General features: G+C 38.7%; 2 protein-coding genes across 2 annotated transcripts in view; both read right to left on the bottom strand.

The window, feature by feature from the left end:
- The window catches only part of LOC125347779 (zinc finger protein 809-like), a gene marked incomplete at its 3' end in the record, with an annotated part of 99,042 nt that overhangs the window by 70,228 nt on the left and 15,663 nt on the right, over positions 1–13,151 (bottom strand). The window lies entirely within an intron of this gene.
- Positions 8,835–10,781, bottom strand: LOC125349732 (zinc finger protein ZFP2-like; the record flags this gene model as incomplete). The annotated part of the gene is given in 2 exon segments (XM_048344103.1): positions 8,835–9,212; positions 9,372–10,781. Coding segments are annotated over 2 exon segments (1,788 nt in total), but the record flags the coding sequence as incomplete, so codon positions are not given.

Below are 13,151 nucleotides of genomic sequence, written 5' to 3'. Positions count from 1 at the left end.
TTGTTTTACTTGAACTTCTCACCTGAACCATGCCTTCAACCTGTTTATTAGCAAGTTAACTTCCGTGGTATAGTGCTATCCTTGAGCAATATTGAAGCCAGCAACAATGTTCACACCCTGAGTTCAAGACCCAGGACTGGTAATAAAAGCAAACAAACAAAAAAAAAACAAATTAAGTGTAGCATTTTATTTCTATTAATTGGAACTGTCCTTCTATCTCTGGTACTTTTTCTTATTTTCTCCAGTAATCCCATAGCCTTGGGTAGCACAATTTGATGGATGAATTTTTATATAATTAGTTTAGTTTATTGTTGTTATAGAGGATGTGATAGAGATTAGAATTCCATGAGTCAGGTAATTTGTGCGTTTTTTCCTTTTCTTTTCTTTTCTTTGTAATTTCATTGGCCACCTGTGTGTGGCAGGTTTGACTATGTGATGCTTGTCTTTGTTTTTATTTGTTTGTTTTGCCAGTCTTGGGCCTTGATCTCAGGGCTTGTGCACTGACCCTTGCTTTTTTGCTCAAGGATAGCACTCTGCCAGTTGAAAAACAGCGCCACTTCTGGCCATTTTCTATATATGTGGTACTGAGGAATTGAACCCAGGGCTTCATGTATATGAGGTAAGCACTCTTGCCACTAGGCCATATTCCCAGCCCCTGCATTTCTTTTTATACTGTGACATGTGTTGTTCTGTCACTCTCATACTCACTCACTCCTGTCTTGACCCACAAGTTGTAGAGTTGACTTTCAACTGTATACAGTGACTGCCACAGTTTCACCCTATATTCCTTGAGTTCTGTGCCATACCTACCACCACCCTCCACGAGGTATTACATGTGAAATCAGCATGCATAAAGACAACATTTGCTTTTCTCTCACAGTTGAAGGGTAGTCATTTTTAATATAGGAAAAATCCCAGTGCTAGGTTATATTTTGTTCCAGATCCATTCTAAATTCCCTATGTTTATTTCACTCATAGGTTATTGGAAATATATAATTTTAATGTATTAATATTCTATAGCTTTATTTCTCCTGTCAATTTCTCTGAAGTTTGTCTAGAGGTTTATTTTTACTTTATTTTTTTTTATAAATTTTTAAAATTTTTTATTGTCAAACTGATGTACAGAGAGGTTACAGTTTCATCATTAGGCATTGGAAACATTTCTTGTACTGTTTATTACCTCCTCCCTCATTCCCCCCTCTCCCTTTCTCTTTCCCCCGTATAAGTTGTTCAGTTCATTTACACCAGTTTTGCAAGTATTGCTTTTGTAGTCACTTGTCTTTCTGTAGCCCGTGTCTCTCGATATTGTTATTCCCTTTCACTTTTCTAGTTCAAATACCAGTATACAGTTTCCAATGTACTCAGAGAAGATACAGAGATATTTGTTATTCTGATTTTTTACTTGTTGTTGTTGTTCTTGTTCTTCTGCTACTTGCTGTTATTGTTGTTTCTTCTTATTTTTCTTCATGTTCTTCTTGTTCTTGTTCTCCTACTCCTCCTTTTTCTTCTCCTCCTCCCCCGTCTAGAACAGTTTATTTTATTTTTATTTTTGCCAGTCCTAGAACTTGGACTCAGGGCCTGAGTACTGTCCCTGCCTTTTTTTTTTTTTTTACTCAGGTTAGCACTCTGCCACTTGAGCCACAGCACCACTTCTGGCCATTTTCTATATAGGTGGTGCTGGTGAATTGAACCCAGGGCTTCATGTATATGACGAAGCACTCTTGCCACTGGGCCATATCCCCAGCCCTATTTTTACTTTCATTCTGTTTGTCTTGGTAAATGTCACACAACTGTGCTTTATTACTGTCTTTAGGTTATGACCATGTTGTCAATAAGTGTCTCCCCACTGACTTTTGTTGTTCTATGAGTTTTTAAGAGAATTAATGTTCTCCAATAACAATGGAATATTAACAAAAAGACTTTTAATTTATGTGTTTTGAAACTTCGATATTGAGCATGAAGTTTTACTATGGAGATATATGATCTGTCTGTTATTATCCGTGGTCTGTATCAGTGGTCATACCATTTATACTGATGTTCATTTGCTTACAGACTATGTGTATTTGTATTTTTCATTCTTCATTTTTCCTATGGCACTTTGTGTTAATTTGTTTGTGTCTTTTGATTTCTCTGTATTTAATGTATGTCTCTTTGGATATGATTTCTTCAGATTTTGTGGGGTTTTTTGGTAATGTCAAACAGTGCCACATGTCTATTTATATCTATGTATTCTTCTGTGTATCCATACTATATTTATATTGTGATTATGTTTATGATGGTAATTTCCTTACTTATTACATGTTTGAATCATCTGATATTTCCTATATTTTTTACATGTAACCAGCAGGCATCCTTCCTGTAGTGAAACCTGCAAACATTCTTCTATATACTGTAAATAACTGATATCTGTTCCAATTTAAATCCTATGGGAAAAGTTGGTTTTTCCATCATTTTCATTGTTGTTTTCCAGTAATAGGTCTTGAACGGGGGCCTGGGCACTCTATCTGAGCTGCCCTGGCTCAAGAAAAGCACTCTATCACTTGAGCCACAATGAGACTATTTGTCATTTCTGTTTATGTGATACTGATTTATTCAACCAGGTGTTGATGCATGATAGGCAAGCAGTCAACCACAAAGCTATTTTCCCACCCTCTTCTATATACTGTATTATTCATAGAAAACTGACAGTTGGTTTGCAGACTGCATATTTAATAGAGATGTCATCTTTTTTCAAGTATTTAGATGCCATGTATGGTAGAATATGTGACATTCACATACATGCAAGGGTTCATATAGTCCTTTGAAAAGCTCATTATGTGTTAGCTCTTATCTGCTTGGCTAATTTGAATGTTTTGTTCCTAAAACAGTAACCAAATATCTTATGTACAGAACAAGGGCAATCCTTAGGCTGAAGCATGAAGCTTCAGAAGAATTAGCCTTAATGTTGTCATGCCAGATTTGTAGCACCTCAGAATCTCTTGTCTCTATTGCTAATAACAGAGAAATGGTCTGATCTATTAGGGAAACTTTGTATTAGTAAAACAGAGCCAAATGTTTCTACATAGATTTTTCTTTATTCTACTATACAGATAATGAAACAAGTTCCAAACATTTTATGTAAGAGAGAAGCATACATGAAGAAGAATAAAATTCCAGACTTGATCTTCTCATGACTCAGGGATAATTTCTTGATGAAAATGTGCCATTACAGAAGCTCGTGTCCTTTGAAGATGTGGCTATGGACTTCAGCTGGGAGGAGTGGCAGGACCTAGACATAGCTCAGTGGACACTATATAGTGATGTAGTGCAGGAGACCTACAGAAACTTCGTGCTCTTGGGTGAGCAAAAGTCACATTGATGGGCTGGGAATATGGCCTAGTGGTAAAGTGCTCGTCTCCTATACATGAAGCCCTGGGTTCGATTCCTCAGCACCATATATATAGAAAAAGCTGGAAGTGGCGCTGTGGCTCAAGTGGCAGGGTGCTAGCCTAGACTTGAGCAATAAAAGGCCAGGGACAGTGCTCAGGCCCTGAGTTCAAGCCCCAGGCTTCACAGATAAAACAAAAACCAAACAAAAGTCACATTGACTCACAAGGTCAACTGCTTTGCTTTTAGTGGAACTGTGAATATATATAAAAGTGTTATGCTATTTAGAAGTAAGATTCCAGTCCATGGGAAGTGTTACTTCTTCCAAAGAAAACCCTCCCCTTGATGATATTACTCCAGAGGCAATTATATTTTTATTCTTCAAGAAGTAAATAGCCACAGTTTGGCAAAATTTCTGACATATGTTTTATTAAGAGGGGACTGTTCTGAAATTGAGATGATTGTTATAGATGGATATATAATCTAGACTAAAATGCATGACTCCTGAACGTGTGTTCTGCAAATCACTAGTATAAAAAGGACATTTAAAATCAAAAGCTGGCACTGGGCATGCCATTTCATGCCTGTAATCCTAGCTATTGAATCCTGAAGAACAAGGTTAGACACCACCCCAGGAGCAAGAGTCCCCATGAAACAGACTCTTTTGTTCCAATTAGCCTACCTAAAATGAGTAGGGAAACTGTTATTGAAAGATGTAGAACAAGCCTTGAGCAAAAGAGCTCAGGGACCTTGGCCATGCATTGAGTTCAAGCAGAAACAATGAGGAAAAAAACCCAAAGCTTCTATTTACAGGAAACTTCAACCATAGAGCTCATGAGAAATTAGAAACTAGAATTAGGAGCAACATTATATACCATAATTTCTGAGGTCATTACAGCAGTGATGATCCAGAACGAGGAATGGGTCTGTACTGTTTCATCTAAACAGGGCACTGTGTTTTTAAACCCAAATTGATTGTCAAGCTGGAGGAAGGTACAGAACCATGGATGGGAGAAGCTCCAAGTAAGAATTCCACGGGTGAGTGAATGTATCCTATACAATGATGTTGCAGACAGAGCCCTGTTGGTAAGTTCTTGTTGAGCTGTACTGAGCAGTAATGTTCCTCATTCCCCTGAGTCCTCTATTTGGCAGAGAACTAGGTGATTCTTTGTCTTAAGGAGTGGGAAGTGAAAAATTCATGTGGAGACATACTAAGTTCTGTGTGGGAATAGAGTTAATTTAGCAAATGTCTTTCTCCTTGTGATACTATTTCTGAAACAAAAAAAATGAGAAATTTACACTTTGTGTCATTTCTGCTATGTACCATTATGCAGGTGTGAGCAAATAAGAAGCACATGAGTAGTGCAGTCCTCAAAGAAGGAAAAGAGCTTCTCAATGATTGTGGTATTCACAACCAAAATCTTCAGTGTACCAAGAATGATTACCTGAATGGAGGTTTGGAATATCCTTTCTCATCAATGGTTCTGAGGCTCAGGAGCATCAGAAAAGTAATTTTGATGACACCCAGAAGGATGGGGGAAATCAGATTTTAAAATTCCCACATATGAATATAGTAATTCTTGGTGAGAAGTTAGAGACTTGAAGCAATGTGGGGATAAATCCTTACTCACAGGAACTATTCCTGTGTAGGTGAAAGGCAAGGATTGTGTAAAACACTTCTGTGATCTATGAACCTAGAAAATACCTAATAGTTGAGAAGAAAAGCAGTACAAAACACAGGAAGAAAACACAGCAAGTATTCTTAAGATCTAGTCTGATGTTCATTCAAGCACTTCTCTCTGTTCGACAAGGTGGATGAAGCAGCAAGAGATGCAAGGGGCAGATCCAGTCAGGGGTCACATGTCAGACTGAGGACTGAAGGCATCTATCTGGAGAACACCCCCAGAGTATGGGGGAATCCTTTGACGCTTCTTGTACCACAACTCTTTTTTTTTTCTTTTGTCCAGTCCTGGGCCTTGTACTCTGGGCCTGAGCACTGTCCCTGGTTTCTTTTTGCTCAAGGCTAGCAATCTGCCACTTGAGCCACAGCGCCACCTCTGGCCATTTTCTGTATATGTGCTGTTGGATAATTGAACCCAGGGCTTCATATATATGAGGCAAGCACTCTTGCCACTAGTCCATATTCCCAGGCCCTGATGCTTCTTATACCTACATTCAGTCCATGTAAACTATCAGAGATTTGTTTCATGAAGGAGTTGCAGGTCTACTTGTGAAGTTACTTCATAGACTCAATAGAGGGTTGCCCCCTGTTTAAATTAGAAATGTAATTTTTTAAATGAGTGGGGAAAACCCATTAGGAAAGGGTTGATATTTTGTTCTTTAAGTTGTGAGGAAAAACATTCCCCTTCCTTCCCCAAACAAAACAGAGTAACAAACCTAGAGCTGGGCTCAGAGTACAGGGGTTTTGGTAGCTCTGTGGAGTGCAGCTTATTACATTCATACCACTGTAAGCAAAGTCCGTGGCTTAACTAGGCCCTAACATGGATCAGTTCCTTGATCTATGTGAAAGGGAAATTTTCAGCTGTCACTTGGGGGTAAATTCTTTTCTGCTCTTCTGCACTGAAAGATATTAATACTTAGTTGGTGAGTTATTGAATTTTTGCCTGGTTATAGGATTGTCCATCAGTGCACTAAACTCTCCATTGCCTCCTCCACCCTTTTTTGGGAACTGTCTTAGGAAAGATGCTGCTGTGAGCACCCACTCTCCTCTGGCTTTGTAAAACAGCACTAGAATGCTGCACATCAACTACATTGCCATTTTCATGATGGCGGTACAGAGGGGACATGGCAGGGGGTGTGGGTGCTCAAAGCCATAGATCCCCTTACGCACTGGCTTCTGGGTTTGGTTTTAGTTATTTGTTCATTATTTTCCAGCACTGGGGCTTGAACTCAGAGCATGATGCTCTACTTAAAAAAAAATTTTTTTTTTGATAAGGGGATGTACATAGAGGGTACAGTTACATAATAAGGTAGTGAGTATATTTCTTCTCATATTTGTTACACCTTTCATTTTTCTTTCTCTTCCCTAGTTCAGATAAGCATATATACAATATCCAGTGTACGAGAATCATATACAGTGTCCCCAGGGGGTACGTTAAAGGAAATTCACCTAGTACATTAAACAGAATGACAACAGTAAAATCCTCCTGTCTCCATTTCTTGGAGTTCATTTTGTGTAGCCTCATCTTATATAATCATATGTATGTAGTTGTTGAGCTATTGTGCTCCTCGCAGGTCTATCCTAGACCTTTTTATATTTATTTAGTAACTGTTTGGTTTTAGAGACATGATGTAAAGTTGCTGACCAAAACATGTAGAAATACCATTTATTTTACAGACATGATCTGTCCTCTGTGCTCTAGGCTTGTCTCGCTCAACTTTATTCATTCAAGGTCTGACCATTTCCCTGTGAATGCCATTATTTTATCAATTCTTTTTTTTTTTTTACCATTAAGTACACATTAAACAAGAGATTATCTAAAATCAAATGTAACACTTTTGAAAGAGAGATATTCTAAAGTAACTGATTTCAATGACAAATTAAAAATTTACTCAGTAGTCTGATATAAGTTTACCTTACTGTTGGTCTTTGTTTTTTCTACTAAAGTCTGGTGCTTTAACACTTGGGCTACAGCTCCACTTCTGACGTTTTGCTGCTTAATTGCACATATTCTTGTGGAATTTTCTGCATGGACTGATTCTGAGTCTAAATCCTCAGCCCACAGGCTCCAGATTAGCTAGAATGAGAGGTGTGTGTTAAGGGCCAGCTTCATTGGCTAATGTGTTGATAATTTAGGTGGTCCAAATCAGTAAAAGCTGTGGTTTTAGGGGCTGGGAATGTGTCCTAGTGGTACTTTGTGCTTTCCTAGTATGCATAAAGCACTGAGTTCAATTCAGCCAGTACCACATATATAAAAAAATGCTGCTGTGGCTCAAGTGATAGAGTGCTAGTCTTGAGCAATAAGAAGCCTGGGACAGTGCTCAGGGCCTGAATTCAAACCCCAAGGATAGCACACAAAAAAGCGATTATTTTAGAAATTGGGCCTCAAAAATTATACAGCACCAAAAGATGTTCTGTATTCAGAAGAAAATGGTAGTACATGTTTATTTTGGGCTCCCAGCTCTTCCATGGACCTAGAACATTTCTCATCTTCCACTTCCATATGTGAAGCAGTAGAATCATTGAACATGCAGCTCTTCTTCCTCTCTATCCCAGTGTCCAGAGCCATCATTCTTTTTCTGTATGAGTTTGTTGATCGTTGCACACTCAATAAGAGACAGCATGCCATGGCTGTTCCTTTCTAACTGGTGTATTTTCTTTAGCTGATTGTATTCAAGTTTCATCCATAGAGTAATTTTGTAGTAATATTTTCTTCCTTTTCAATGCATTCACGAATTGTTTTATGTGTTCCTATGTTTTGTTGGTGAGTAATTATGAAGCGTTTCTTAAAGTAGTTACATTCCTCGCTTATTTTGCACAGGTGTGTATTCCAGGTGAAAGACTTCCCACACTAGTTACATTCATATGATTCCTGATCTGTGTGAATTCTGTTATGTTTCCTTAAGGATGACCTGACACTGAAGGACTTTCCAAATGTGCTCCATTCCTAAGGTTTCTCTCCTGTGTATATTTGCTGATGAACAGGAAGATAGGATTTCTGGGTGAAAACTTCCCACGTGTTAAATCCATAGTTTCTTTCATGTGTGTGTGTGTTCTCATGAAAAGCAAGGTATGACTTCCAGGTGAGTGATTTTCCAAATTAATTAAATTGATAAAGTTTATCACTTGTTTGAACTCAGGTCTGTGTACTTAGAAATGACTTGTGGGTTACAACTTTCCACAATCGTTATGGTCATATGGTTTCTCTTCTGTGTTCACCGATGAATATTAACATATGTCTTCTGGGTGAAAGACATTCCACTTGTGTTACATTTGTAAGGTTTCTCTCCCGTATGTGTTCTCTCATGAGCACTACGGCTTGATTTCTAGGAAAAACACTTCCCACATGTATTACATTTATAAGGTTTGTCTCCTCTATGTGCGCTCTCATAAGCACTAACGACTGAGTTCTGGGCAAATGACTTTCCACATGTGTTACAATTATAATATTTCTCTCCTGTATGTGTTCTCTCATGAGCTCTAAGGCTTGATTTCTGTGTAAAAGACTTTCCACATGTGTCACAATTATGAGGTTTCTCTCCTGTTTGTATTCTCTCATGAACACAAATGCTTGATTTATCTGCAAAACACTTTCCACATGTGGTACATTTATAAGGTTTCTCTCCTGTATGTGTTCTCTTATGAAGACTTACGTATGATTTCTTGGTAAAACACTTTCCACATGTGGTACATTTGTAGGTTGCTCTCCCGTATGTGTTCTCTCATGAGCACTACGGCTTGATTTCTAGGAAAAACACTTCCCACATGTGTTACATTTGTAAGGTTTCTCTCCTGTATGTGTTCTCTCGTGAACAGTAACGCTTGATTTCTGGACAAAAGAGTTTCCACATGTGTTACATTTATAAGGATGCTCTCCTGTATGTCTTCTCTCATGAAGGCTTAGGTCTGATTTCCGGGTAAAATACTTTCCACATGTGTTACATTTATAAGGTTTCTCTCCTGTATGTCTTCTCTCATGAACACGAATGCTTGATTTATCTGGAAAACACTTTCCACATGTGGTACATTTATAAGGTTTCTCTCATGTATGTGTTCTCTCATGAAGACTTACGTGTGATTTCTTGGTAAAACACTTTCCACATGTGGTACATTTGTAAGGTTTCTCACCTGTATGTGTTCTCTCGTGAACAGTAAGGCTTGATTTCTGGGTAAAATACTTTCCATATGTGTTACATTTATAAGGAGGCTCTCCTGTATGTCTTCTCTCATGAAGACTTAGGCCTGATTTCCAGGTAAAATACTTTCCACATGTGGTACATTTATAAGGCTTCTCTCCTATATGTGTTCTCTCATGAAGACTTACGTATGATTTACTGGTAAAACACTTTCCACATGTGGTACATTTGTACGGTTTCTCACCTGTATGTGTTCTCTCATGAAGACTTAGGTATAATTTCAGGGTAAAACACTTTCCACATGTGGTACATTTGTAAGGTTTCTCTCCTGTATGTGTTCTCTCATGAACAGTAACGCTTGATTTCCGGACAAAAGACTTTCCACATGTGTTACATTTATAAGGATGCTCTCCTCTATGTGCTCTCTCATGAAAACTTTGATATGATTTCCGGGTAAAAGACTTTCCACATGTGTTACATTTATAAGGTTTCTCTCCTGTATGTGTTCTCTCATGAAGACTTAGGTGTGATTTCTTGGTAAAACACTTTCCACATGTGGTACATTTATAAGGTTTCTCTCCTGTATGTCTTCTCTCATGAAGACTTAGGTCTGATTTCCAGGTAAAGTACTTTCCACATGTGTTACATTTATAAGGCTTCTCTCCTGTATGTATTCTCTCATGACAACTGAGGCATGATTTCTGGGCAAAAGACCTTCCACATGTGTTACATTTATAAGGTTTCTCTCCTGTATGTGTTCTCTTATGAAGACTTAGGTATGTTTTCCGGGCAAAAGATCTTCCACATGTGTTACATTTATAAGGTTTCTCTCCTGTATGTGTTCTCTCATGAACACTTAGGTATGATTTCTTGACAAAAGACTTTCCACATGTGTTACATTTATACGATTTCTCTCCTGAATTTGTTCTCTCATGAACACTTAAGTGTGATTTCTGGGTAAAAGACTTTCCACATGTGTTACATTTATAAGGTTTCTCTCCTGTATGAGTTCTCTGATCCATTCTTAATGGCGCTTTCCACATGAAACACTTTCCACATGTGTTACATGTATAAGTTTTCTCTCCTGTATGAGTTCCCTGATGAATACTGAGTTGAGTTTTCCAAGTGAAGGACTTCCCACACTGGTTACATTCGTATGGTTTCCTACCTGTGTGAATTCTATTATGTGCATTTAAAATTGTCCTCAACCTCAAAGATTTTCCACATTTGCTACATATATGAGGTCTCTCAACTGAGTCAATTTTGTTATGTCTTCTAAGAATTTTCTTGCTCCTGAAGGAATTTTCACATTTATTACATTCATAATGTTTCTCACTAATATGTATTCCATTATGTGTTCTTAGAGTTGACATGTGTTTGTTTGACTTTCCATATTTGTTGCATTCACAATGATTTTCTCCAACACAAGCACAATTATTTTTAAAGAATATTGTCTTTGTGGTTAATACAATTCCTTCTCCACCGTCTGTGAAATACTGCTGCTCACTGGGACTCTCGGAATTTTGATTAAAAGTCTCCATGTTGCTAAGGGATTTTTCATCTACATGAGAGACACCAGGGATGGATCCAGGATGCATCTCTTCAGGCTCAAAATGGAGAACCATATTCTGACATGCAATGGATGCCTCAGTCCTCATTCCTAAGGAGTTCCTAATATTACTATGCAGCTCTGGCATGTGTTTAAGGCTCAAATTAAAAGTTTTCACTGATCTCACTCTTTCATTCACAGGGTTGCTTTTGGTGATTGCTACTTCACCCGGCCATTCTTCTGGACTTTCCTTGCAACTCTTAATCATATCACCAGTTTCCAGGACATCTAAAATGATTAATCAAAAAAAATAAACATGAGGATCAAAGACATCGAAATAAAAACAGATACCCTGAAAACACTACAAGAACAAATAGGAGAAACACTAGGACTCCTTTGCACAGGATGAAACTTCCTTAATAAAGGCCCAGAAATGCTACAAATCAAAGAAAGGTTGGGCAAATGGGACTGCATCAAACTGCAGAGGTTCTGCTGGGCAAAAGACATAGCTTTGAAGATAAACATAAAGCCCACAGATTGGGAAAAGATCTTCACCAGCCCTACAATGGACAAAGGCATCATACATAAAATATATTCAGAACTAAAAAAATTAAATTCCTCCAAAACAAAACCTCAAAGAACCAAGAGCCCCCTCAACAAGTGAGCTAAAGACTTAAAAAGAGACTTCTTTGATGAGGAAATGAGAATGGCCAAGGGAAATCAAACAACATTGAGATTCCACCTCAACCCAGTAAGAATGTCCTTTATCAAGGAAAAAAAAGAACAGTAACAAATGTTGGAGGGGATGTGGCCAAAAGGGAACCCTACTTGGTGGGAATGTAAACTGGTTCAGCCACTCTGGAAAGTGGTATGGAGATTCTTCAGGAAGTCTAAACATAGGGCTCCCTTATAGCCCAGTAGCCCTACTTTTGGGCATCTACCCAAAAGACCACAAACAAGAACACACTAAAGTGACCAGCACAACAATGTTCAAAGCAGCACAATTTGTCATAGCTAAAATATGGAACCAACCCAGATACCCTTCAGTAGACGAATAGATAAGGAAAATGTGGTACATACACACAATGGAATTTTATGTCTCTATCAGAAAGAATGACAGAGCCACATTCATAAGGAAATGGAAGAACTTGGAAAAAATTATACTAAGTGAAATGAGACAGACTCAAAGAAACACAGACTCTATGGTTTCCCTCAGAGGGAATAATTGGCATAGGTTTAGGCTAGTCACAGCAGAGGATCACAAGAGCCTAATAGCTATGCCCTTAGGAAGGCATAAGATGATTCTAAGTGGAATGAACTCCATGTTAAGGAAACAAGTGTTACATAACTGTTGTAATAACTTTCAACATGCCATTTAAAACCTTAGCTTCTTTTGTTTATGATCCTCTTCTATCACCTTCCTGTGGGAACATAATTTCTCTGACCAGTGGGGGACCTAGCCTCGGCACAGATATTCTGATGCCTTATTAGCAAACTAATAGGCCTATGGGAACAAATCTTCATTAAAGAGTCTCCTTTGTTCCATAAAGGAGGACACTTTGTCATGAGACTCCCCCCCCCCCCCCCCCCCCCCCCCGTATAGTGCCTCCCTAGGGAGACTTGTTTGCACAGCTGCTCTCGTCAAAGCTTTTGACAGTAAACAAGGAAGTCAATGGTCTAAGATAATTAGTCTTGAGGAAATAGTAGCTAGGTGATAGAGTTCTGCCTTGACTGGTTTGATCCTTTTTTTTTTTGGCCAGTCCTGGGGCTTGCACTCAGGGCCTGAGCACTGTCCCTGGCTTCTTTTTGCTCAATGCTAGCACTCTGCCACTTGATCCACAGCCGCACTTCTGGCCGTTTTCTGTATATCTGGTGCTGGGGAATTGAACCCGGGGCCTCATGTATACAAGGCAAGCACTCTTGCCACTAGGCCCTATCTCCAGCCCCTGGTTTGATCCTTTGTAGTAGCGACACCCTTTGTAATAGTGATATCCTTTGTAGTAGTGATAACCTATGTCGTAGCGACATCCCTTGCAGTAGCGACATTCCCAACTTTTGTATTGATATGACATCTTTCTGTATTAATATTACTCTTTGAAGTTGTGAATTGATTTCTAACCCTATATACACCCTGGCCCTCCTAAAATGAAGTCTGCATTGGTCCACTCGCCTCTGCATCCCCCATGTCCTGACTACAGTTGCAGTTACCCAGGTCCAACAACTGGCATCTGGATCCAGGGACCTGATAATTGATCCATAGGAGATTACAGAACTGCGTTAGAGCTCTCAAATGGAGGTGAGAAATATTTTGCTATAAATGGTATTAACTCTCCGATAAAGATGAGCAGACTGATAGAGTGGATTTATAAACAAAAAGTTGCTATCTGTGGTCTTCAAGAGACCCATCTTACAGCAAGGG

The sequence above is a fragment of the Perognathus longimembris genome, chromosome 3 (assembly GCF_023159225.1).
Source record: "Perognathus longimembris pacificus isolate PPM17 chromosome 3, ASM2315922v1, whole genome shotgun sequence".
Lineage (NCBI taxonomy): Eukaryota > Metazoa > Chordata > Mammalia > Rodentia > Heteromyidae > Perognathus > Perognathus longimembris.
The sequence above is the reverse complement of the archived record's forward strand: the minus strand, read 5'-3'. Positions and strand labels throughout refer to the sequence as shown.